The 25361-nt window shown below is 45.4% G+C and overlaps 1 protein-coding gene across 3 annotated transcripts in view; it reads right to left on the bottom strand.

Annotated features, from left to right (window-relative positions):
• Positions 1–15035: 15035 nt before the first annotated feature.
• Positions 15036–25361, bottom strand: part of LOC148523021 (uncharacterized) — a 72826-nt gene continuing 62500 nt past the window's right edge. For 2 of the 3 annotated variants that reach the window (XM_088473314.1, XM_088473316.1), the window contains exons 7-8: positions 22496–22636; positions 15036–15309 (exon numbers count right to left, since the gene is read on the bottom strand). In XM_088473314.1, the coding sequence (XP_088329440.1) occupies positions 22497–22636 (140 nt within the window). In that variant the 3' untranslated portion in view covers positions 15036–15309; position 22496. The remainder of the gene's footprint in view (positions 15310–22495; positions 22637–25361) is intronic. The other variant, XM_088473315.1, reaches the window with a different exon arrangement.

The raw sequence follows: 25361 nt of genomic DNA, 5'->3' as shown, positions 1-25361 counted from the left end.
ACTTGGCCACTGATATGTGGAAAAGTGGGACAGGGAAAACTAAGGATTACATGACTGTGACAGCCCACTGGGTAGGTGTATTGCCTACAACAGCAACATCTCCCAAAAGACAGCTGATACAGAGGCAGGCTACTCTTTGTATAACTGGTCTCACTAGGAGGCATACTGCTGAGAACCTCTTAGAAAAACTCAAGGAAATCATTGCTAAATGGTTTACCCCACTTGGACTCTCCTTGGGATTTGTGATTTCGGACAAATTCACCAATATTGTGAGAGCATTACATATGGGTGAATTCCAACATGTCTCATGTTTTGCTCACACAATTAATTTGGTGGTACAACATTTTTTTAAAAATGACAGGGGCGTGCAGGAGATGCTCTCAGTGGCACACAAAATATCTGGACATTTTAGACATTCGGTGACCGCTTGTCAAAGATTGCATGACCAGCAGTTACAGTTAAATTTGCCCTTCCATCAGCTAAAGCAAGAGGTAGTAACTCGGTGGAAATTCTACCCTCTATATGCTTCAGCAGATTGAGGAACAGCAAAAGGCTATCCAGGCCTTTACAGGGGACTATGACATATGCCGTGAAGGGGGAATGCACCTTACTCAAGTGCAGTGGAGAATAATTTCCGTGTTGTATAAGATTCTCAAACCCTTTGAACTTGCCACACGTGCAGTTAGTTCAGACACTGCCAGCTTGAGTCAGGTCATTCCCCTCATCAGACTTTTGCAAAAACAGCTGGAGCATGAAGGAGGAGCTGAAATGGAGCAATTGTGCAAATGTCGGACTGGTGGATCAAGCCCTTGATTCACTTCACCAGGATCTAAGAGTCATCAATCTTTTGAAATCTGAAAAATATATTTTGGCCACCATTCTGGATCCTAGGTTTAAGTCATACCTTTTAAATTTTTTTTTCAACAGACCAAAATCTAAAACTATGCAAAGAGCTGTTGGTCAAAAAATTGTCAGCTGCAGCTGTATGTGAAACACCTTCATCTCCTCCTTCAGTTTCAACAGCTGCCAGGAAAAAACTACATTTTACTTACAGAATGCCTGCTGGTCATGCAGATCAGTCACCAAAAAAATGACATCTGGTCAGGCCTGAGAGAACTGCCTACTAGTGACATGTCTTCTACCCTGACTATGTGTGATAAGGTCTCCATTCACAGAATGGTGGATGACTATTTCAGAGACAACATCCTAATAGACATGTTAGACAGTCCCTTTCTGTACTGGCAGGAAAAAGAGGCAATTTTGGAGTCCCGTACACAAACTGGCTTTGCATTACTTAAGTTGCCCACCCTCAAGTGTGTACTCCGAAAGAGTTTTCAGTGCAGCTGGCAACCTTGTCAGTGATCAGCGTAGGAGGTTACTTCCTTAAAATGTGGAAAAGATGATGTTCATTAAAATGAATTACAAATTCCACGAGGAAGACTTCGACCAACAATTACATAAAAAAATTACAGAGGCGCCTATGGTGGAATCCAGCGGAGATTAATTGATATTGTGTGAAGAAGAGGATGTACACAGTTAGGAGGATGAGGATGAGGATGATGACAACTTGTAATGTAAAGCCAGTTTGTGTATGGGATTATTTTCTTTTCCATGTCCAAAGCACATTGGCAAATTGTTTTATGGGGGTCCAAACAAACCTGTTGCGTATACAACATAAGGGTGGGTGGGAGGGCCAAAGAACTATTCCATCTTGCACCTTTTTCCATTCCATTATGAGCTTATTGGGGAATTGCTTCCTGACATTTTAAATTAATGTTATGGTTGGTTTAGGAACCAATGATTTTTTTAAATTAATTTATACTCAATTTAACAGCCAGTGGCTGCAACCAATGAATTATTTTTAAATTAATTTTAGATCAATGTAACAGCCAGGGGCTGCAACCAATGAATTGTTTTTTAAATTAATTTATGATCAATTTAACAGCAAGAGGCTGCAACCAATGAATTGTTTTTTAATTAATTTATTATAAATTTTACACCTGGCTGTCACTATCATTGGCGTAGCTGCACAGGGGTGCTGTGCTGCTGTCTTTTTATGTTTAAGTTTTTGGGTTACACAAATTTTTTTCTTTTTAATCTTAAACATAGCATAAATGTTATCCTAACAGCTTGTAACGTTATATGCTCTAAAAAACAAAAGCCTATATTTATAATATTTGTAAAAAAATGAAGCCTAATTCTGCCAATAGAGAGACAGACACCACGGCTAAACTTAAGAGTCACCTTCTTGATGTGAATTGTCTCATTTGCTTGGGGAAAACACAACCCTCAGATGAGATGGATCTCAGCCAGTGGACAACATTGAAATCACCATTAAAAAGTCACAATGGAAGACTACAGTGTGGAGAATCTTTCTTCACAGTCAGGAGAGGCCTCAGAGAACATGGAAAAAGATGCTCTAGGTGCTGTACTTCAAGGGATTTCTCCATCATGTTCTGCAGTATGGAAAGGTTTCATTCACATGTTTTCTATAAAGCAGTTCAAAGTTACAGCCTTCAAACTGTCTGGTAATTCCTGGCAAAGGTGGATGTTATAGATAGCCAAAGATTCTTACAAGCAAAGGATTCATCTGTCTGGAATCTGTCTGGGAATTCATGGATCGTATTTGGCCTGAATGCACTAAGACATCCAGTGATTCTGTGACTGTGTTCTGTAGCCCACTAGTTTATTTCTACCTGAATGGCAAAATGAAATACAGAATAATAAGCATAGACAACATGGAGGCCTTTGTTATTCCGCTACCTGCATGCCAACCAATACCTCCAAGACTACACCCACTGGGGAGACCGGGTCTTGATAATGACCATCCCCATCTATTGCTAAGCCTTCTTCCAAACCATCCATGCTGGAGTACTGACCAAAAAGGGTAATCAGGGTACAGAAAGAGGAGCTAGATGTCCCCAATGACAATTGTTTTCTTCTATCATAGATGATGAGGAGAGAATAAGAGCTTCAAATGTTTGACTTGGAACAGGGGCTCCCGCCTATTTGGATTCTGTCCAGAGAACAGAGCTCTGTTCCTCAAGAACTGTCTATGCCTGAGCTGATAGGTAGGTAGTTTCTGTCTGTTGGTAAACAACCTTCAGGAGATGGCAACCCAGAATAACAACAACTATAATAATGTGTCCACTGATAACCAGCCTGATCCTTTAACAGCAACGTACCCCATATGGCCAACTCATAACATGACAGCCAGTTTGCAGCCTCCTCTTCCTTATGACACTAATTCAGTCGCCATGGTTGCTCCAGTCCAAGATAGTGGCAACAATGGCAATTTGAAGGCCACTAACTAACTCTGTTTTTTAATGTCCCTTTACAGGTTGGGAAACAGAACAGAAGATTTATTTTTGGAAATCACGCTTCCTGGTCCCCTTCTGGGATGAAAAAAAAATGCTAGCAAGCAGGCATGGTGCAGCTGCACAATGTAAAACTTAAACCTTAGGTCTGAAATGTTGCATTTGCTGCTCAGTTCCACTTGATCACAATATATCTAACATGGTTAAGTGGACAGTGGGAACAATGGCAGTTTGAGCTAACTATATTTTTTTTATGTCCCTCCACAGGATCAGAAATGGAAATAGAAGATTTGCAAAGCATTATTTAAGTCATATGTTTATTTAGTTTTGGAAAGCACACTCCCTGGTCCCCTTGTGAGCTGTGAGGTGGTCAAAATTGACTGGAAATGAGTGGAAATAAATGTTATTGATGTTATTAATACTATAGGAACAAAAAAAAGCCCATTTTATGTGATTTTAGCTGTTTTTTTGAAGAAAAAAATCGAGATAAATAAACAAAACCAAACCACAAAAACAAAACACGGAGGTGAGGTTTTTGCAAAACAAATCCAGATCAAAAACCAGGGGAGATCCAGATCCAAAACCAAAACACGAGGGTTGGTGCACAAAATAACTCATATCCCAGACATTAACATTAACTGGCATATTTTCATGGCGTAATTCTGTGATCTATATACATATATCACTCTCTTCAAAGGAACCTTATTCCATTCTATTGACACTATGTTGTTTAGTAGCAAATTCCAAGGTTTCGTAAACAATAAGGCTTGTTGTAACCAAATTTTCCTTAAATAATCATTATTTTAACATAACCATTGTATCACTGTAATGGTTGCATATTTCCTCTGAGATAACACCAAAAATACAAATATATATAGAAGAAAACCAGCTATACATATAGTCCAGGGATGGAACCACATATTAACATCGGGGTCATAATGTACAAAATTATGTTAGCAGTAATCTGGTGATTGCGAATAGATTGTCGCACATTGCGGCAAGCAGATATTAGCAATGCCGGATTTATGTTTAATATAGCATATAACAATGGTTGATTTGAACTCTTTTTTTGGAGGGAACCCAGAGGTGAACATCTGTAACAGCATCCGGAGCCTAGGCATCGCCCACTGTTCGAACCAACCAATGACCCCCAGTGAACTGGAAACGTTCAATAGAAGGAGACACAACTTGCCATTATACACACCTATAATTTACCTGTATAAAATAAGGCTCCCTTGATCCAGAGAGCAGTAGCTGTATTCTACCAGTCATCTGGTGACGACTGTACTCTGGATCCAGGGAGTGCATGCAAACATATGTATTGTGTATGCATTACACGTTGCGTACACTGTGCATTCATATTTGCGTATCACCATACGCAAGGTGCGTCAACATAGTGTCAACAGCCGTAGAGAGATTTAAAGTAGGATTTCACATTGCCTAGGCGGAAAGTCAATGCAATGTAATAGGCGGAAAAGTTTCGCGTATGAATAGCAGGCGAAAAAAGTGCACAATTGAGGTTTTGGGGTGCAACAATGCAGGAACCCCAGTGCAGCCTTCAGACAGTCCCCCAAAGGGAAAATGCGTAATTTTTTTTTAGAAAAAACACTTAAGGACACCAAAAAAATCACTTTGATTTTGGGGGCGAAAAAAAAAAAGTTGGGGGACAAAGTTAAAAACTAGCGAACTTGACTCTGGGGGGGTCCCCAAGTATGCCCCATGTGTTTTTTACATTGCAGGGGTTTGCGGCAGGTGGATTTTTAAGGGGTTTTTTTTCTTAACTTTAGCAACTTTTAAATATGCTGGCCCCCCTTTTCAAGTACCCCAAATTTGCTGGGATTAGTTATTTTAGGCAAAAAAACCCTCCTGAATACTATTCTGCACCACATATAGAAAAATGCTATTTAGCAGCTATTGAGCCCGTTTAAGAACACCAAATACCTTCAGCAAGCCAAATCGGGGGGTACCATAGTGAACCCCCATGTCAGAGCATCTTTTGGGGGATATCAGGCTGATTTCCCCAAATCTTACAGTACTTTCCGCCTGTTCAAGTTTCGCTGGGTCCCATTTTCGCCTACTTTCTAATAGAATATGGGGATACGTGGCCACGAGCGCGATACTTTTCCGCCTGCAAACCAGGCGAAGTAGGCGAAAAGTCCAGGAAGCGGAAAAGTATTGCGGGAAATAATTAAGAAATATGAGTATTTACATCCATAAAAATGTGTGTTTACACTTACAGTATAGGCATATTTATGTATGTTTATGGACTGAAAGATTCATTTGTAACCGTTTAGAAAAAAATTAAAACTTTTTAACATACAACTCTCCATTGTCATTTTGGTCTATTTTTTGGCGAGATTATGGAAATGTTTTATGTGCGAGTTTCGAACTCGCACCTTATTACATTGCACGAGTTGTATGTACAACCAGGGGAAACATCTGGATGCGAGTTTGAAAAATGTGTATTTGGAAAAATGCGAGTTTGCAGGATCGCGCACGCTACTACATTGGTCGAGATTACAAAATGTGCGAGTTTTCCGGGAAACTCGCAAAATCTAAAAACTAGAACCCTATTACATCCCGCCCATAGTATTCCATGATGTGGCGTTTGCAGGTGTATGACTTACTTAGTTTTGTATGGTGAAACTGACTGCAGTAAAACGCCTTAGATCCGATATCAACTGCACGTGATGATGAGTCCAAAACTAACTTGTGGGAATTTCCGGCTATATGGACGTAGTCACTGGATCATGGATCTGTAATGGGTGAGATTACACCAGCCTGGCAGTAAGTCTGTATAGCTTGAGCCCACAGAAAGGTGATCTTCTTACTATTCTGACCCTCATTGCATCTTAGCCGTGTGTAACTCAGATAGCTAAACCAAGTTCATCTCTTAATCCACAGACATTGAGATTTTTGGAACTTTGTACTTTTATTAATACAGACTGGAATGATTGTCCATATAATATAGCTGTGGTTCTGCAGAGTAGATCTCTGTACTTGTGGTAACAAAATAAAATATAATAGAATGTGCGAGCGGTAAGGAGATATAAGCCTTGTAGGGTACATGAGACTTATACAGCTTGTGTCAGCTTCTCATACACAGACACTGCAGTAAGATAACATGAAGGATTCAACCCTGTCACATGGTAAGAGGTAGCCAGTCATAGGCAACTAATACAGATCTACACAGAACAGAGTATACATAACTAGCAGAGTATACAACATAAGTGTGACCAGACGCCTTTCGCCTAGGCCATCACGGGTTAGCGCTTTTGGACTCCCACTCACCGTCAGTGACCGCCTGTCACTGACTCCACCCACTGGGCCGTGGGCGTGTAATGATGCTGCCACCACCAAACTCTACCATCAGCGTTTGGAACCACTTTTTACTTTACCCTCAGGCTCCTACCGCTGGCGCCTGGAACTGCTCTGCTGCGTATGCGTCGACGAACTGCAGACACACATCCTGTTTGGTGTCGGCTGAATCCTCATGATCCCTTGCAATGGACCAGGTCTGCACGGTAGCTTAGCAGAGGACTTGAACTTGGAGACACAGAGCTCTTACCCAGAACAGCCGGAGAACGGAATAGCGTTTGGTGCAATTCTTTTGGTCGCAGAGTACAAATATAGTCGCAGGAAAGGCAAGATGTTTATTGCTCTCAGTCTTAAAAAAGACCCTCCCTTTGGATTGAAGGGGAATAATCAGCATACAATTCAAGATTTTACAGCAATTCTTCTCCACACAGGATTCATAAGGATGTACAATTTTACCAGGAACGAAGCCTCCTTTTATGCCACTCTAATACACATTTCCGCAGGGGGTAAGCCCGCCTTGTGGTTTCCAACCAATCACCTTAAGTGCATGACCTGTGCACGTGCTAGCCACATGCACGTTTAACATTGTCCCCTATGGACAGAGGGGAGTGGTCGTCTAGGGCCGGGGGAGGTTTCCCTAAAAAACCCTACTTCCAGGAATCTGCTAAGGGAGCAGCCCAGCCACCTTTGCCTGAATCTGAGCTCCAGAGGTGGGGAAGCAGGGTCCCCGGGCATGGCTTCCTGGCCACGGAAGGGAAGCGATTTTGGAGCTCCCTGAAACAGTTAGCTGGCTGCCTTAGCCAGCTCCCTATGCACCCCCTCATACCACTTCCAGGCATGAGGCTGCATAGGAGGACATTTTATTTCCTCTGGAAGGGGCTGGGGGTTCCAGCAGCCCATGGAGGACTCTGGATCCCCCTGGCTGTCCAGAGCATCACAGGTAAGTGCACTTTACTTAAACTATACATTTAAACACTTTAAATACATTCACCGTTCGGGCCTGTGCACAGCATCAGGCTTTTATATACTTGCAGCCCGGGACCTCCTGTTCTGGCTCAGTGCTGAACATACATTTTAAAGACATTTTGTGTTTTTAACCACATGTACATCTGTGCTATTTATACTGTGCTCAGCGCTGGGCTCCCTTATTTCTGCAGTCCTGGACTGCCGGGGCTCCACCAGGGGTTAATCCTGCCATCGCCGCTCGGCCGGAGCTCAACTCCGGCAGCATGCGGTGCTTCAGACAGTCCCCCGGTGCAGCTCAACACATTTAAACATGGGACCTAGCACCCTTTGTCTCTTTAAATATGGCGCCGCAGCACACGGGGTTAACCCTTTCAGTGCTGCGGCTGCTATTAGCCTCATGTGGCCAGCCTCTGGCCACACTTCTGCCCCCCCTCAAGCGGGACACCAGAGGGCCATGTCCCAACGATTTGGCTCCTGGTCCCGCAGTCTGTTGGGGGTTTAAGGGAAGCTACCTGGGGGGCTTTGGCTCCGGCCCAGACAGGTCATCCATTTTGCAGTGGGCCTTTCCTTGGTGCACAATGTCCAAATAGTCAAACTGAAGTCTAAGGCTCCACCACAATAGTCTGTCCGTTACCCTTTTGGGGGACCAGTCGCACACATAGTGCCGAAGGTGGTCCAATGCCCAAACAATTGCCAAACCCTTTGTTCCAATTGTGGCATACTCCATCTCCCACTGTAGCAATATCCTGCTCAAGCAAGCCAAGGGGTGCTCCTGCCCATCTGGCTCCTCCTGGCTCCGTACTGCTCCCAGTCTGTGCAATGATGCATTAGTTTGTACCACAATGTCCTGGTCCTGAAATTGCGCCATCTGCACTGGAGCTGGTATCAGAGCCTCCTTCAAAGACTGGAATGCCAACTCGTAAGCTGGTATCCAGTCCATTAACTTGGGCAGTCCCTCCCTAGTCCAATCTGTGAGGGGTATCACTACAGCACTAAAGTCAGGGACAACTTGTCCATAGGGCCTTACAGTTTCTAAGGTCTGTCCCCGTCCCACAACCCCATGACAGGTACTGTTTCTGGTTGCCTCCACCCCCACTTGTCTGGGTCTACCACAGTCTCCCTCCACTCTATACCCTATGCACTGCACCTCTGTCATCTCCACATTGCATCTGTCTGTTTTACCTGTCAGACCTGCCCTACCATCCTCCTCCAATGACCTATGACTAGGGGAACCTACCCTGTCACCTAGGCCTTCTCTCACCACCTTGTCCACTACCTGTTCCACAGTGATGGCGGACAGATCACCAGCCTCAGAGCTCCGTGTGGAATCCACCATGGGTAGGCTGCGTGTCTTCCCCGATCTACTTGGCACAAGCAGGGGACCTTGCTCTCTAACTGGCCTATCCCCTTCTACCTCCCTGGCTTCCCTGTACATTAACCCTTCCTGCCAGGTCACACTCACTGCCGCTATCTGCTGCCAGCTTGGCACGATATGCCTTCCAGATATGGGTCAGCAAGCTGAGCTTCCCTGAACTCCTGTCTGAGGCCCTCACTTCCTTCTGAGTAGAGACAGTCTACAAGGGGATATGGGTTGGGATCACTAGGGTCAGTTTGGTTGAGGTCAGTCAAAGGGAAGTCAGTGTGGTCATTCATACTCACCGCCGGATTTGGCAAACCACTAGGGACAGGAGCATCACTGTGCACCCTCACAGGATCCAACGAGCCGGAACCAACATCCTCTGCATTGCTAGCGGACGTAGGCATACCAGAGACAAAAGGCATGCTGGGTAGATGTGCTGATCTAGCCGCTGTAATCTTTTCCTCTGGGCTGGTTGATGCTGTGGTAAGCTGTGCTGGCATTTGTCTAGCCGCTGTGGTCTTTTCCTCTGGGCTGGGCTGTTCTGGTGCAGTTGATGTAGACTGTGATCCGGAAACTTGACTCCGGGCGATGGCATCAGCAAACGTGGTAATGATTCTACCACCAAGGTCTTTCCCCAGGACCACATCAGTTGGAAGGCCATCCATGACAGCAACATCCCTCAACTCTCGGCCAGCTCCCCAGTCCAGGTAGGCCACGTTCACTTTGGCTGTGCGACCTGGCAGTACTGTGGCAGGTTCAGTTAGGCAGGGGCTCACAACAGTGATTGAGGCCCCATAGTCTCTTAATCCTTGTCCCTGCAGGGGCCACACTTGGACCATATGCAGGTGCTGCCACATATTTTGGGGTGGCCCCTTGGCCATGCAGGTGACACTCTCTGTAGAGTTCACCTGATTCTCCCCACACTCCATTGGACTGACTGGAGTATGAACAGTCTCTTTGGGCTCACCTCCCCTGGTCAGGCAAGCAAGCCAGGCTCCAGCACTCGGTTTTGGGGCACGAGTCTGGGGTGCTTGGGGTGTGGGACAGTTCATCCTCAGATGTCCGATTTTCCCACAGTCATAACACATCTTGACCAGTCGGGGGCCCCGGTGATTTGCAGGGACAGGGCGGGGCAATTGCTGGTCAAGAGCACCCGGGTTGGAGGATGCCTGCTTTGGGGGGTGATGAGCAGAAGAGTGGTGTTCCCCTGGTTGTACAGTCCATTGGTGTCAGCTACTAGTCGGGTGCTTCTGCCCTTGTGGCTGAATTGCCACATACTTGTCTGCTAACTGCGCCGCCATCTTCAAGCTGGGTGTCACCCGGTCTAGCACTTACTCCTTCACCTCTAGGTCACACCTGTGGTAGAACTGCTCTTGGCATAGCAAATCAATCAGTGCGTCCCAGGTAGTGGCACCAGATCCCTTTGCCCACTTCACCACGTACTGCCTCAACTGAGTGGCGAACTGCTCAAGGGTGCTGGTAGGGTTCTCGGGCAAATCACGGAACTTTTTCCTGTAGGACTCATGAGTGACAAAGTATCATTGTAGGAGGGCCCTTACGACTTCTTCATAGTCACCGCAGTCCTCGGTGGCCACTCCTCGATGAGCCTCAAGGGCCTCTCCGTGCAGTGTGGGCACAAGGTGTCTGACCCACTCCTGCTTGGGTAAATCATGTAATTTACAAGTCCTTTCAAATACTTGCAAATGTCCATCAATGTCCCCATTGCTGTCTGCAAATTTGGCAAACTGTATACATCCTGATCTGGGTATAGCAGTCTGCAACGGTGCTTGGGGTACCACGGCCCGTGGTGCCCGATCGTCATGCCACATGCGAATGATGAGCATATGTTCTTGTTCCGTTGCTTTTTCTCCCAGCTCCGCTAGGGTATCCATTCGTTGGGATCCCTGCCATGCTGGGGAATGCTGAGAAACATAACTGCTGTAAGAGGGGGCAGGACTTGTTGCTCTCACCACATTCTGAGGGGCGTCCATTGTTACGCTGGCTGCACTTTCCACCTCCGTCTGATGCAACTCCTCCCAGCCCCTGAGTGCCTTCCTCATGTCACTTGCAGTTGTAATGTAAGGGAGTGGAATGCCCTTTTCCTGGCACACCATCTCAAGATCATTCTTGGACATTCCGCTGTAATCAGCCATCCTGCGCGTTCTCCTGAACTGCAGTTACTCCTCTCTAGAGTAACTCGGCTTCTCTCATCAGGTGACCGAAAAGCCTCCTGGGATTATCCCACCGCTATGCCACCAGATGTGACCGGACGCCTTTCGCCTAGGCCATCCCTGGTCACGTGTTAGCGCTATTGGACTCCCACTCACCGTCAGTGACCGTCTGTCACTGACTCCGCCCACTGCGCCATGGGCGTGTAATGATACTGCCACCACCAAGCTCTACCATCTGCGTTTTGAACCGCTTTTTACGTTACCCGTTACACTGCACTTTTCTTACTATGGTGGTGCCCTGGGGCAGCTTGACTGGGCCAGTTTTGGGGGGTCCTGCACTCTGGATTTGAACCCTAGTATGTTAGGGACCTACCCGAAAGAGGTTACCTGGATATAGTGGGTAGGCCCATAACCTTGGCCATGATTATGCTAAACACCTCTATTGATTGCAAAATTTTATTGCATTTATATATATTATTAATAATTTGGAGTTGCGCACCTGAGATTTGTCTGTTTCTGTACTTGCAAACGGCTATCCCTAAAACCTGGAATGTTAGTGTATCTTGAGGACCGTGGTTGGGAACCCCTGTCCTAGAAGGTGCTAGTTAAATGTAAAGTAGAATCTGATTGGTTGCTATGGGCAACATCACTTTTAAAACTCACTTCTAAAAACTCTCACTTTAGTAAATGTACCCATTAAAGTCTGTGACATTGCTTTAATAATGCCAGATGTCACTAAAAGTGTGCAAAATGAAGATCCTAACCTCTGTACTTCTGATGTGGGGGAAAATATTGAAGTTCGAAGTACAGCCAAAAAGAGATTAATGTGGTTATAGAGAATCTTGGGCTAGAGCAGGGGTTCTGAATCTCAGTCCTCAGGACCCCAAACAGTGCATGTTTTCCAGGATTCCTCACAGAATCACAAGTGAAATTATTTCCTTTACCTATGGATCTTTTAAAATGTGTCAGTGAGTAATGAATACACATGTGCTCCTGCTGGGTATTCTGGAAAATGTGAACTGTGTGGGGTCTTGAGGACCAAGTTTGACAACCACTGGGCTCGAGGTTCAAGAAAAATAATTGGATGTTTTGAAATAGAAGAAGAATAACCAACTGGGTAGAGAAATAAATAGTAGAAGGAAGCTGGGTGGCATTGGTGAGCCACTGAATCTGATCTTTGAAGGTGTAATCCATCCAAACAAGTTTACAAAGGAATGTGACCACATTTATTTGCTGCCCAGAGAATATAGCCCAGGTTGGGCTGTGGCAACCGAGCCAGGCCAGGAGGTCAGTGGACTAGGAGGCCACAATCAGGCAGAACGGAGACTTGTGCACAGACTGGCTGTCCTTGGTGATTAGTGCTGAAGAAGTGAGGTAGTGCCCTATATGGGCCTAGGTTGTTTCTTATTTTCTGTTGCTGTATGTTGATGATATAAAAGTAACATTCTTAGATTTAACCCAGATACAGTATCTTTGGAAAATTAATAATCACATTGCAGTGACAAATTTCATTGAGGAACAAAAACTGCATGTTCACAAACAACCACGAGCACCACACATAGCTGCCTGTCTGTTTGCTTTTTGGTTTTCTAGTCAATCCTGTAGTTGATTTTGATTTTAGAAAAATCCTGATTTGCCAAATCGACTTAAAATCACCTATAAATACACCAAAAAGCCAATATCGGCCAAAATCAACCTTTAGTAAATATATCCCGACATGAGACAGTTTTCTACTGGGAGATATCTTGCAGGTCCCCAAAACCATAGCCTGATTGGACAGTGGCCGGGGATGGCCTCTGTTCTGGCAAATGAGGGCGTAACCCCTGTTCTACGGGAGTACAGAGGCGATGGTCTTCCTCTTTCGGCGCAGACTTCCTGGTTACTCAGACTGCCGATGGTCTCGCAGCAGATCAGATGCTGTGTCTTAGGATGCAGCACTCAGATCTGCAATGTAGTCAGGAGGTTACAAGTTACACCAGACCCCTCCTGAGACCTTAGCATATTGGCTGTTACAGATTGTATAGCTGCTACCTTGCACCTATGTAATACCGCACATCAGGCTTATGTGCTCCCTGCCTAATTATTTTCTGAATACTAAAATCATTATTTGTAATGTGGACAATGAAGATGTAATTCATGCACAGATAGGTCTGTGTGAGGCTCATGAGATGGGAATAGATTTATTTTCCACCAAGCACCCAATGAATACAGAAAGAGTCAGCTTAGAATACAAACTAATCCCCTCAGTGTCCTCTACCAGCCTTCATTTGAGTTACTCTAATCCAGTCCCAATGGGTAGGATAACCTCAGTGTGCACATATGGAACATACGATAGAGTGTAAGCTCCACTAGGGCAGGGACTGATGTGAATGACTGACATTTCCTTTGTAATGTGCACAGGAATATGAGTACCCTGCATTATATAAATAACTGGTAATACATTAAATATATCACTTAGGGCTCTATTTACTACAATCCGCATATTGAATGCGGATTGTAGGGTGATATTACCTAGTGAATTCGCATTGCGAATTCAGGCAATATCACAGGGATTTACTATAAATCCCTTGCAGGGACAGAGCTTGCGATAAAGCTCTGTCCCTGCGGATCCCATCCGCACTCTAGTCGCGGTATTTTCAGAAAAAATACCGCAACTAAGAGCCCGCGCATGCGCAGACCGACCACCGCTGCTACCCCCCCACCGACGCTAAGCCCCGCCCCTGGCGCTAAGCCCCTCCCCCCATGATCACGGACCCCCGTGACCCCCCCTCCCCTGCCGCGAGCCCCCGCCACCCCCCCTCCCTTCATTACACTTACCTCCATCCTCCTGGCCTCCGGTAATCTTCTCCGGGCTTCCCGATCAGGTGATCTCCCATACTGCACTGGGGCCTGATCACCTGATGACCGGGCCCCAGTGCACTGTGGGAGACCAGCTGACCGGAGAGGAGCCATCACCGGAGGCCCGATCAACGGTCCCTGGATTCACGTATGTAAAAAAAAAAAAAAATGTTTAATTTTTTTTACAGCAATCAGCTTGCGGTCTGCTTAGACCACACAGCTGATTACTGGTACCAGCTCCCGCCTCTGCTCTCCCCATTAGAGCAGAGTGGGAGCCCGGTAACCGGGGGAGACCCTGGATAACGCCACGTCCAGGTGGCGTTATTATCACAGGGCTTCCCCCGGTATTTTTTTACAATTTATTTTTAGTAACTGTGGTCGGATCACATTTCCCATTACAATTATGGGAAATGCGATCTGCTTTACTAAAAATAAGTGATACTGGGGGTTGGAGTAGAATTTTACTAATTCTACTCCAATTGCCCTATAGTAACTACAGGTGAAACTAAAATAATGTGAAAAGGGTGTGAAAACACCCTTTTTCACTTTATTTTAGTAAAAATAATGTTAATAAATAGAGCCCTTAGTGACTCCAGAAGGGAAACATACAAATGTAATGTGTCAAACTATCTCTTGATAGGGTTTAGAGTAATGTTTGTGCCCCCACAGTTAGAGATTTCTGGCTCAATGCTAAATAGCACTGGGCCCCTCAGATATCCATGTCTGGTGATAGCAGAGACACAGTAATACTACTTACATGCTTGTTCAATAACAAACCCATACAATATTGTACCCAAATTATTATATAAAACACAGTGTCCCATTGATAAACCTAATATTAATGTCCTCACTGATTAAATTGACCCTAGTTTCATTAAACTGCATTTTAATATCTGTCCCCTCAGAAATGCAAAACTGGTAGATAATTACCCATGTATCCTCACAGCCAAGATGGCATATAGTAATTACAATAATAGATATTAAGTGGGTAAATACTTATAAAACCATTTATTTCATATAACTAAAGTGCAAGTTTCTCGGTGCACAATCAGAGACAATTCAATATATGGCAGCAAAATAGGTTTATTTGTTTGTAGAAGTGAACATTTAGTACATTCCAAACTCATAAGATGGAAAACAGGTCAGAACATTTAAAGAGGACAAAGGAGAGCAAGTATAGCCTGTAAGTGGTGACTAGGAGGAAGAGGCCATGTCACCCTCACCAATCAGGTGTATAATAGAACAATGAGCACTGGTTTGTCTGCTTCATCAGCCTCGTATAGAAGGACATCGCACATATACACAGCAATTTATTTTCTTGCTGATCCAGATTCATCTGCTGAAGATACAAAAAAAATATATATATATATATTAAAATTAGATAGTTACTTTACAGCATTACTCATGTATCTATTATAAAAAAAAAACATTAACTATATAGTGTACATTCATGTGTTATATGATGCACAGTATAATTCAGCAGGGCAGCTGGCAGTATGGTAAGCACCTCATACTTGTAATGTTTGTATATATTTATATATATATATATATATATATATATTAGGGGTGAGCGGGTTCGGATTTCTGAAATCCGAACCCCCCCGATCCGAGGCCGATCCGAGTCAGGCTCGACTTTTCCCACCTGACTCGGATCTGAAATCGAGGCAAAACGTCATCATCCCGCCTTCCGAGTCTCGCGGGTTTTGGATCCTATATAAGGTACCCGCGTCGGCGCCATTTTCTCACTCGGCTGTGGACAGTGAAGAGGGAGGATGGGAGTTAGGGCTGGCTGGGCTGTGTAGTGTAGTGTAGTGCAGAGTAGTGTTGTGCTGTGCTGTGCTGCGCTGTGCTGCTGTTGTCCACTACTTCAAAGTCCATAGGGGCAGGCTGTGTTGTGCTGTGCTGCTGTTAATAGGGGCTGTGTCCACTACTTCAAAGTCCATAGGGGCTGGCTGGACTGTGTTGTGCAGTCAGTTCTCCATAGGGGCTGTATCCACTCCAAAGTCCTGTGCAGTGTCCCAGTCCTAAAGGGGTGCTGTAGTGTTGTCCAGGGGGTGCTCTGTCCATCAGGGGTGCTCCCCCCAAGTGCTAAAAAAATAATATTTTTTGTGTGTTTGTGAATTGTGTGTGCAGAAGCCGCACGTGCATCAACAAAGTAGTGCCAAGCGTGCGCCTGTGTCATAAGTAAAGGGCCGGCTGGCTTGACCGTTAAAGGGTGCTGTAACCCCCAAAGTACACTCCAAACCAAAAAAATATATATTTTCTGTGTTTGTGAATTGTGTGCGCAGTAGCCGCACGTGCAACAAAGTAGTGCCAAGCGTGCGCCTGTGTCATAAGTAAAGGGCCAGCTGGCTTGACCGTTAATGGGTTCTGTAACCCCCAAAGTACACTCCAAACCAAAAAAAAAAATATTTTCTGTGTTTGTGACTTGTGTGCACTGTGACTGCACGTGCATCAACAAAGGAGCAGCGCCAAGCGTGCGCCTGTGTCCCATAAGTAAAGAGCCGGCTGGCTCATTTCTTAAAGGGTGGTGTAACCCACAAAGTGCACTACTCTCCAGCAAAAATAAAAAAATATTTTCTGTGTTTGTGTGCGCTTTAGCCGCACGTATATATCAATATATCATAAATGGAGGACCAAACTTTCTCCGATAAAAATAAAATAGGGAAAGATCAAGAACCACTTCCTCCTAGTGCTATTGCTGCTGCTGGGAGTTGTTCATCATCCCAGAGAGGAAGTAGGAACATCACTACTTTTACTAAACAATCGATCCTCCAACAGTCCATAGCGATGAGGATGAAGTACGACAGTAGTCATCCTGAAGCAAAACGTATAACTGAGGCCTTGACTGCTATGTTGGTGTTAGACGTGCATCTGGTATCCGCCATTAGTGCAGTGGGATTTAGACAATTGATGGAGGTAGTGTGTCCCCGGTTCCAAATCCCGTCTAGATTCCACCTGCATCCTCAAAGCAAAAGCGACAAGCGTGCGTCTGTCTGTTAAAGGGTGGTGACACCCTCAAAGTGTGCTACACAAACAATTAAAATACTGTTCTTTTTTTTTCTGTCTTTGTGAAATGTGTGGGCTGTAGCCGCACCTGCATCCTTAAAGCAGCAGCGACAAGCGTGCGTCTGTCTGTTAAAGGGTGGTGACACCCTCAAAGTGTGCTACACAAACAATTAAAATATTATTCTTTTTTTTTCTGTCTTTGTGAATTGTGTGGGCTGTAGCCGCACTTGCATCCACAAAGCTGCAGCGACAAGCGTGCGTCTGTCTGTTAAAGGATTACATCGGTGACAGCATCCAAGTAGGCATGTCAGACAAGTCAGTACCTGTACTGGCAGGAAAAAGAAGCAATTTGGAGGTCCCTGTACAAACTGGCTCTATTTTAACTGAGTTGCCCCCCCTCCAGTGTGTACTCCGAAAGAGTGTTTAGTGCAGCCGGGAACCTTGTCAGCGAAAGGCGTAGGAGGTTGCTTCCACAAAATGTGGAGAAGATGATGTTCATAAAATGAATTATCAACTCTTCCAGGGAGACCAGCCTCCAGAACATACAGAGGGACCTGTGGTTGTGGATTCCAGCGGGGACGAATTAATACTCTGTGAGGATGAGGATGTACACACTGAAGAGGTTGAGGAATCGGTGGATGAGGAGGATGAGGATGACATCTTGCCTCCGTAGAGCCAGTTTGTGCAGGGACAGATTAATTGCCAGCTTGTTTTGTGGGGGCCCAAACGAACCAATCATTTCAGCCACAGTTCTGTGGCAGACCCTGGCGCTGAAATCATTGGTTTGTTAAAGTGTGCATGTCCTGTTTATACAACATAAGGGTGGGTGGGAGGGCCCAAGGATAATTCCATCTTGCACCTCTTTTTTTTCTTTGCATTATGTACAGTTTGGGGCCTAGTTTTTCAAACTGCCATCCTGTCTGCAACTGCAGTTTCACGCCTAGATGGGTCACGTGTTTGTGCCGCCCACTCGTGTCGCTTAGCATAGTCATCCAGCTACCTTGGTGCAACCTTTTGGACATAAAAACACTATTGTGAGGTGTGAGGTGTTCAGAATAGACTGCAAATGAGTGGAAATTAAGGTTATTGAGGTTAATAATAGCATAGGAGCAGAAAAACCTACAAATTCTGTGATTTTAGCTGTTTTTATGCTTTTTTTAAAAAAAATACAGATCCAAAACACAAAACCCAGAACCCAAAACACGGAAGGGTGGTTTTGGCAAAACCAATTCAGGTCCAAAACATGAAGAAAGATCCAGATCCAAAACCAAAACACAAAACACGAAAAGTGGCCGGTGCACACCCCTAATATATATATATAAAATGTCCTGACTTACTCATTGACTGATGAACACCATGATGTAGATACCCACTTAGAAGAAATTATTAAAAATTTGACTCGTAAGAGGGTGGAAAGGGCTAAAATATCTCCTCCCCCTGTGCACTGTCCTGCCTGACTGACTCATCGTGCTAAGGCACAGGTCATATTCACACACCAACTGTCACCCTAAGTGCTGCCAAACATCACTGGCAGTTGGTGTGACTCCCCTATTTATATAGTGAGGGTAGGTAATGTGTTACTACATGGGTGAGGAAGGGGAATGTGTTACTACACAGGTGAAAGACAGGAATGTCTTACTATAGCAATGATTCAATACTATAATGGTGAAGGACTAATGTGTTACAGGAGTGGTGAGATGGAAATGGAAACAGTAAATATCTAAGGTCTATGCAGGTGAAACCTGGTACATTAGCTAGTATAAGATATATTACCAACACTAACAACAGTAGTTATTTAGCCAATTGGTTGATATACAGCATATTTTATTTATGTGCAACCAAGATATTGTGAAAATCTTTAAAAGAAACCACACAGAAGCTCCATCCAGTCTTGCCCCCATCCTGTGCTGCCCCCATCCTGTGCTGCCCCCATCTGCTAGCATACTTTCACATGGCCAATCTCCCAGCTCTTAAACATTCTCCCAAAAATCACCTCTTCATTCAATTCTAACACCCCCTAACACCCCTACTTGTCCATCATCTTCTTTTCCCAGCTCTACTCTGATTTCCCTATTTATGACAACCCATTTCCCAGCTTGTAGACTATAGTGAGCAGTACCTGCTTCACTCTACATCAGGGGTCTTAACAAGTGGCCCGCGTTCCCCATGGCCCAACGATGGTTACTGTAGTGCAGACCACAGTGAGTGCAGTCTGCACTACACACAAAACACAAGCACATCGCTGCCGTTGGCAGTGTGTTTGCTTTGGCAGCCAGCCAATGAGAGGCAGACAGACTCTCACTGGCTGCTGCGCCCACTGCAGGAGCCGTCTGGAGCTCACTCAGGAACTCCATCTTCCGGCTCCAGCAGTGGGTGATGGGAGAGATGCCATGACGTCTCTCCCATGATGCAGAGCGAGCCAGCCCGGGAGGACAGAGGGGTGGACGGCAGCGGGAGCTGGAGCCGGAGTGCGGATTCAGATAAGTGTTTTATTTTTATTTTTTTTAAGTATGTGTCTTTGTCTAAACTGCTGAACTGCTGGGGGATCTGCATCGGGGGGGACTACTTTTGTGGCACTACTGGGGGTTACTACTACTGGGGGCACTGCTTTAGGGGACCAATACTGGGACACTGCATAAGGGGGGAACACTACTGGGGGCATTATATAAAGGACACTACTGGAGGCAATGCATAGGGGGGACTACTACTGGGGGCATTATATAAAGGGCACTACTGGGGGCACTGCACAGGGGTTACCGCTAAAGAGGGCACTGCATAGGGGGGACTACAACTAGGGGCACTATATAAAGGGCACTACTGGGGGCACAGCACAGGGGCAATCACTACTGGGGGCACTATTTAAAGGGCACTACTGGGGGCACTGCATAGGGAGAACTACTACTGGGGGCCCTATATAAAGGGCACTTCTGGGGGTACTGCATAGGGGGGACTACTACTGTGGGCACTATATAAAGGGCACTACATAGGGGGGACCGCTACTAAGGGCACTGCATATGGGGGACCACTACTGGGGTCACTGTATAAGGGGCACTACAGAGTGGGGCAGTTATGGGACATTATTCAAATTGTAGAAGGGGGCAGTTATTGGTCATAATTGTGTGAGGAGGGAGCAGAGTCAAAATACCGCAGTGTAGCTTAGTGGCCCTCGGCTTGTCAAATTTTTTTAATGAGGCCCTCACTGTCTTAAAGGTTGAAGACCCCTGTCCTACATCCTCCACCTAATTCTGGCATATTAGTATTTGTGTAACCTTTATATACTGTGCTATGGAAACATTGTTGTATCACATAAATAAAAGATAATAATAATAATAATAATAATAATAATAATAATAATAATAATAATAATATAATCTCAGTAGGAGATGACTCCACTAAGACCTCTTTAATATAGTAGTATAATATGTACGGTCCTGATATCATATAACTCTACATGAGCCCCATTATGCCCAAATTACACCAGAAAACAGAAATAAAATAGAGAGGTAGATAATGTGGCATTATTTTTGGTGGAATCAGGAGAAAATTATACATTTGTAATGGGAGAAGTTTTCATTGGATGAAGATTTTCTCATTTTGTCCTGGAGTGGATGGGAATGGTGTTGCAAAGGGTGTTTTTTTATTTCATTCTAGAGACTATGGGTCTCATTCAGAGGTGCTCGCAAGAAGCGAGCGCTCGTTCTGAATGAGGGCGGCCGCTTGTTTTTTTTAGTGCGGCCTCCTGGTCGCTAGCTAAGCTGTGGGTTACTACCCACAGCTTCAGTGACCGAACCAGGGTGATGGTCGCGATGGCCAAGACCATCGAGAGCATCGGGTCTTGCGACGAGATCCTAAGGTTGGGTCTCGGCAACCGCAAGCCCCAGGGAGCTTCCTGTTCTGATCGAGCAGGAAACTCCCCACTGACATCACTGCAGATGTCAGTGCGGCCACCCACAAAACAGCAGGCGTTCCATTAGGAATGCCTCCTTGTGTAGCCACTCCCCCGCCCCGCCTACAAAACGGGTCGAGCTGTCGATCAACATCGACAGCCGGACCTTTTGTAGTGAACTCCGGAGTGAGAGAGTTTCTCACTCGCTCCGGGGCTGGCACACGCGCAGTATGGCCACTGCGCATGTGCAGGGCCTTAACATCGACCCAGTTGCGAGCACTCAGTGCTTGCGAGCGGGTCTGAGTGAGACTCTATATGTGGTGGGACAATGGCATTAGGACTGGACAGAGTAGAAGTTGGAGAAAGGTCTAGATTAGGTGTGGATGAGCAGGTTTGCTAAGGTGTTAGTGTGCCCGTATGAATTTGGGAGAAGATGGGGGTGTAGTAGGTAAGGTCAGGTAGAAGGGAAGCAATGGGAAAGGCAGTTTGTGAAGCTGAGATGAGAGGACACTAGGTCCAGGAAGAGTCCACCACAATGGGTGGGATGTGACTAGGACAGGCCTATTTTGAGACCTAATTTGATATCAAAGGGATGATAAAGTAGGAGTGACATTAGAGAAAGGTAGCTGATTCAGGCAGTGCAGGGCTGAGGACATATGTGTCACAACACTGAGTTTGATGATCCAGATTGGGACAACATGGGCTTGCTGTACTGTATGTGTAAACTGTAACTGGTTGCCAGAATCACTACTGAAACAGGCTGCAGGAAATGCTGGACCTTGATGCCAAAAGCACCACTCAGACAGACTGCAGGAATATACCAAGTGTAAATGCTGTGAAGCAATACTGGAGCAGGTATCTGGAACAGACTGGAGCAGAATGGTGTGAAGCAATACTAGAGCAGGTAACTGGAACAGATTGGCGATGAATGCAGTGAAGCAATACTGGAGCAGGTAACTGGAACAGACTGGAGATGAATGCTGTGAAGCAATACTGGAGCAGGTAACTGGAACAGACTGGAGATGAATGCAGTGAAGCAATACTGGAGCAGGTAACTGAAACAGACTGGAGATGAATGCTGTGAAGCAATACTGGAGCAGGTAACTGGAACAGACTGGAGATGAATGCTGTGAAGCAATACTGGAGCAGGTAACTGGAACAGACTGGAGATGAATGCTGTGAAGCAATACTAGAGCAGGTAACTGGAACAGACTGGAGATGAATGCTGTGAAGCACCTCCAGGTGACGTTATTATCACAGGTTTTTCCCCGATATTTTTTCACATTTTATTTTTAGTAACTCTGATCGGATCGCATTTCCCATTACAAATTATGGGAAATGTGATCTGCTTTACTAAAAATAAGTGATACTTAGGGGTTGGAGTAGAATTTTACTAATTCTACTCCAATTGCCCTATAGTAACTACAGGTGATACTAAAATAATGTGAAAAGGGTGTGATAGCACAAAACAGCCTTTATCACTTTATTTTATTAAAAATAATGTTAATAAATAGAGCCCCTAGAAGTGATAATACTTTTTTTTGTTATCAATTAACAAAATGCAAAGTGACTGAACAGAAGAGAAATGTAAATGAAATGAATGACGTCACTGTGACTGGCGCAATCTCACCTTAGATATCCACGCATTGCACTATGCAGCCGGTATCGCAGCATCTCTTGGTCCCGGTGCAGTCATAGTCACTGTTACACATAATACGGGTGTCAGAGCACGCCACTAACGTGTTCACCACTGGGCATTCCTTTTTAGCTGCTGTATCACAGAGAAAGGGGGAGAGAATGTCAGTCAGCACATTACCTGGATGCATAGAAGTAGAATATCGATTATACACAGATTTACAGGTTTGATTATGAGGCGCACGCAATCCGCACGCAATGCCTTGTTCACGTAGTTGAGTGATTATGTGCAATTGTGTAAAGTTCAGAAAACTCCCAAAGAGTATACACAGAAATGTGCTGCTGTGACATCAGAAATGGGGGAAATGCGCTAGGCGTTCCTGGTCGGTGACTAGTAGTGCTCACACAGATGGTCTGTACAGTGGGTGTATTATCGGACTGTGGTGGGCGTATCAGTGTAAGAGGCTGCAGTCACAGCCACACAGTCACTGACAGAATGGTGCCGCTCTGTGGGCCTGATTCAGCTTCAGACGGAATTACAAAGCTGCTGGTAAGGAGCATCACACCTCCCGCTGCATTACTTATCCCAGCTGCATTGTCCAACGCAGCATCGGATAATCTGCAGAACATCGGCCAGATAAGGTGATCCATGGAGGCATGCAACCGGCCACTGCAGATGCGAGGAAGAGGCGAGGAAATCTCCATCAGCCAACGGAGATCCTGACCTCTTCCCTCCCCCAACGACGGCAACATACCTCCATTCAGGAAACAGAGGGCATCACCGCACCCTCCCTGCCCACAAACGGCAGCAGACTGTAAATCTCTTATAGTCTGCTGCCAGATGGTGTGTGGGATCAGAGACCCGTTCTGCACATGCATAGGATGGCTCAGGCACTTTGGCGCAGATTCCCGATCATCAGGAATCTGTGTTCAGCAATGCACTAGCGCGTAACACTGAATCAGGCTCTGTATACGATAACGCAAGACCTGTACTGCACATGCACAGAGGACAAATGCTCATGGGTAAGAGCAGGGGCATTTCTAGAGAGGAGGGGGCATTCTCCGACACTGAGCTGTGCATGGCCAGCACCGGAGTTATAGACTCTGGGGACTAGAGTGTGCCAAGAGTCTATAATGTATGCACAGGTCACTGGGAAAATGGCCATGGCAACCATTTTCCCTGTACTGCGCATGCACAAACGACAGGAAAATGGGCATCGTGGCCATTTTCCAGTCATTTTACAGTACTGGACCCCCACACCGACATGGGACTCCGGAGAGGTAATTAAAATTATGGGTGCAGGGTGTGCAGTGTGGGGCCCCCCTGTTCCCCGCACACCCTTCACCCATTATAGATACGCCTCTGGGTAAGAGATGTTTGTGCCTGTGTAATTGCAGAGTTTGGGTATAAACCCTTTGTGGAATAAGTACTGTTGGATATGAAATCTCTCAGGTCCACTATACTTCCAATATAAGTAACATTAAGTCCACATGTGTAAGGCAGATACAGATATACTACTCACTACTCCTAGAGGTGTCCAGCACAGCTGCCTGCTGTCTATATCAGAATGGGCACTATTATAGGGAGGTCCTGGATACATTGATATAAGGTGTTTGTATTAGGGATGTTAGGGACCCATCTGACGGGACTCACCTTTACATGGTAGATGGGCAGGAACGTTTGGCCAAGTGTGATAAGGATCTCATTATACCCCGTGTTAATTGTAGAGTTTACCATAATTGTTTTGACTATCAGTATTCTTAGCAGAGATGTGCTCGGACCCAGATATGTTGGTATAGATTTGGTTTTGAGTTCCTTGAAAATCTATAAAAACAGCTTAAATCATGTACTTTGGCCTAGGGATGCGCATGCTCAGGTTAGTTCTGATTTTCCCGCCAAATTCGGATTTTTCCCACCAAAAATCGGGCCTTAGAAAGAGGGAAAACATCATCTTTCATGGACAAACATCATCTTTCATGGACTTTAGTCAAGGAATGATGATGTTTGTCCATGAAAGATGACGTTTTGCCTCTTTCTGAGACCCGATTTTAGAATGGAAAGAATCGGAATTTGGCGGGAAAATCCAAACTAATCAGAGCCTGCGCATCACTAATTTGGACATGTTTAGATGTAATCCAAAAGCAGAGATTCTATTCCAGAGTGAACCAAATGGCACATTTCTAATTCTTAGGGCTCTATCTCCTACAAACCGCATTAAAATGCAGATTTCAGTGTGATATTTCGAACTGGATTCACATTGCAATACCACAGGGATATATTGAAAATCCCTTGCAGGGACAGAGCTTGAGATAAAGCTCCATCCCTGCAAATCCCCTACGCACTCATTACTGTATTTTTCTAATGCATCTTTCAAAAATACAGTGACAAGGTGACAATGCATACGCTGACCGGCCACCGCTACTCCTCCCCTTGCACGATCGCGCGCTCCCCCGCTGACCGGGTCACAGTGCAGCATGGGAGACATCACCGGAGCACCGATCCCTGGACTCAGATAAGTTTTTTTTTTACTTTTTCTTTTATAGCAGTGATCAGCGTGTGGTGTGTGTAGCAGTGATCAGCGTGTGGTCTGTGTGTAGCAGTGATCAGCGTGTGGTCTGTGTAGCAGTGATCAGCGTGTGGTCTGTGTAGCAGTGATCAGCGTGTGGTCTGTGTAGCAGTGATCAGCGTGTGGTCTGTGTAGCAGTGATCAGCGTGTGGTGTGTAGCAGTGATCAGCGTGTGGTGTGTAGCAGTGATCAGCATGTGGTGTGTGTAGCAGTGATCGGCGAGTGGTGTGTAGCAGTGATCGGCGTGTGGTGTGTAGCAGTGATCAGCGTGTGGTGTGTGTAGCAGTGATCGGC

This window comes from Taudactylus pleione, unplaced genomic scaffold (genome assembly GCF_031769625.1).
Source record: "Taudactylus pleione unplaced genomic scaffold, aTauple2 ptg000134l, whole genome shotgun sequence".
Taxonomy (NCBI): Eukaryota; Metazoa; Chordata; class Amphibia; order Anura; family Myobatrachidae; genus Taudactylus; species Taudactylus pleione.
Note: the sequence above shows the minus strand (reverse complement) of the source record. Positions and strands in the feature narration are given on the sequence as shown.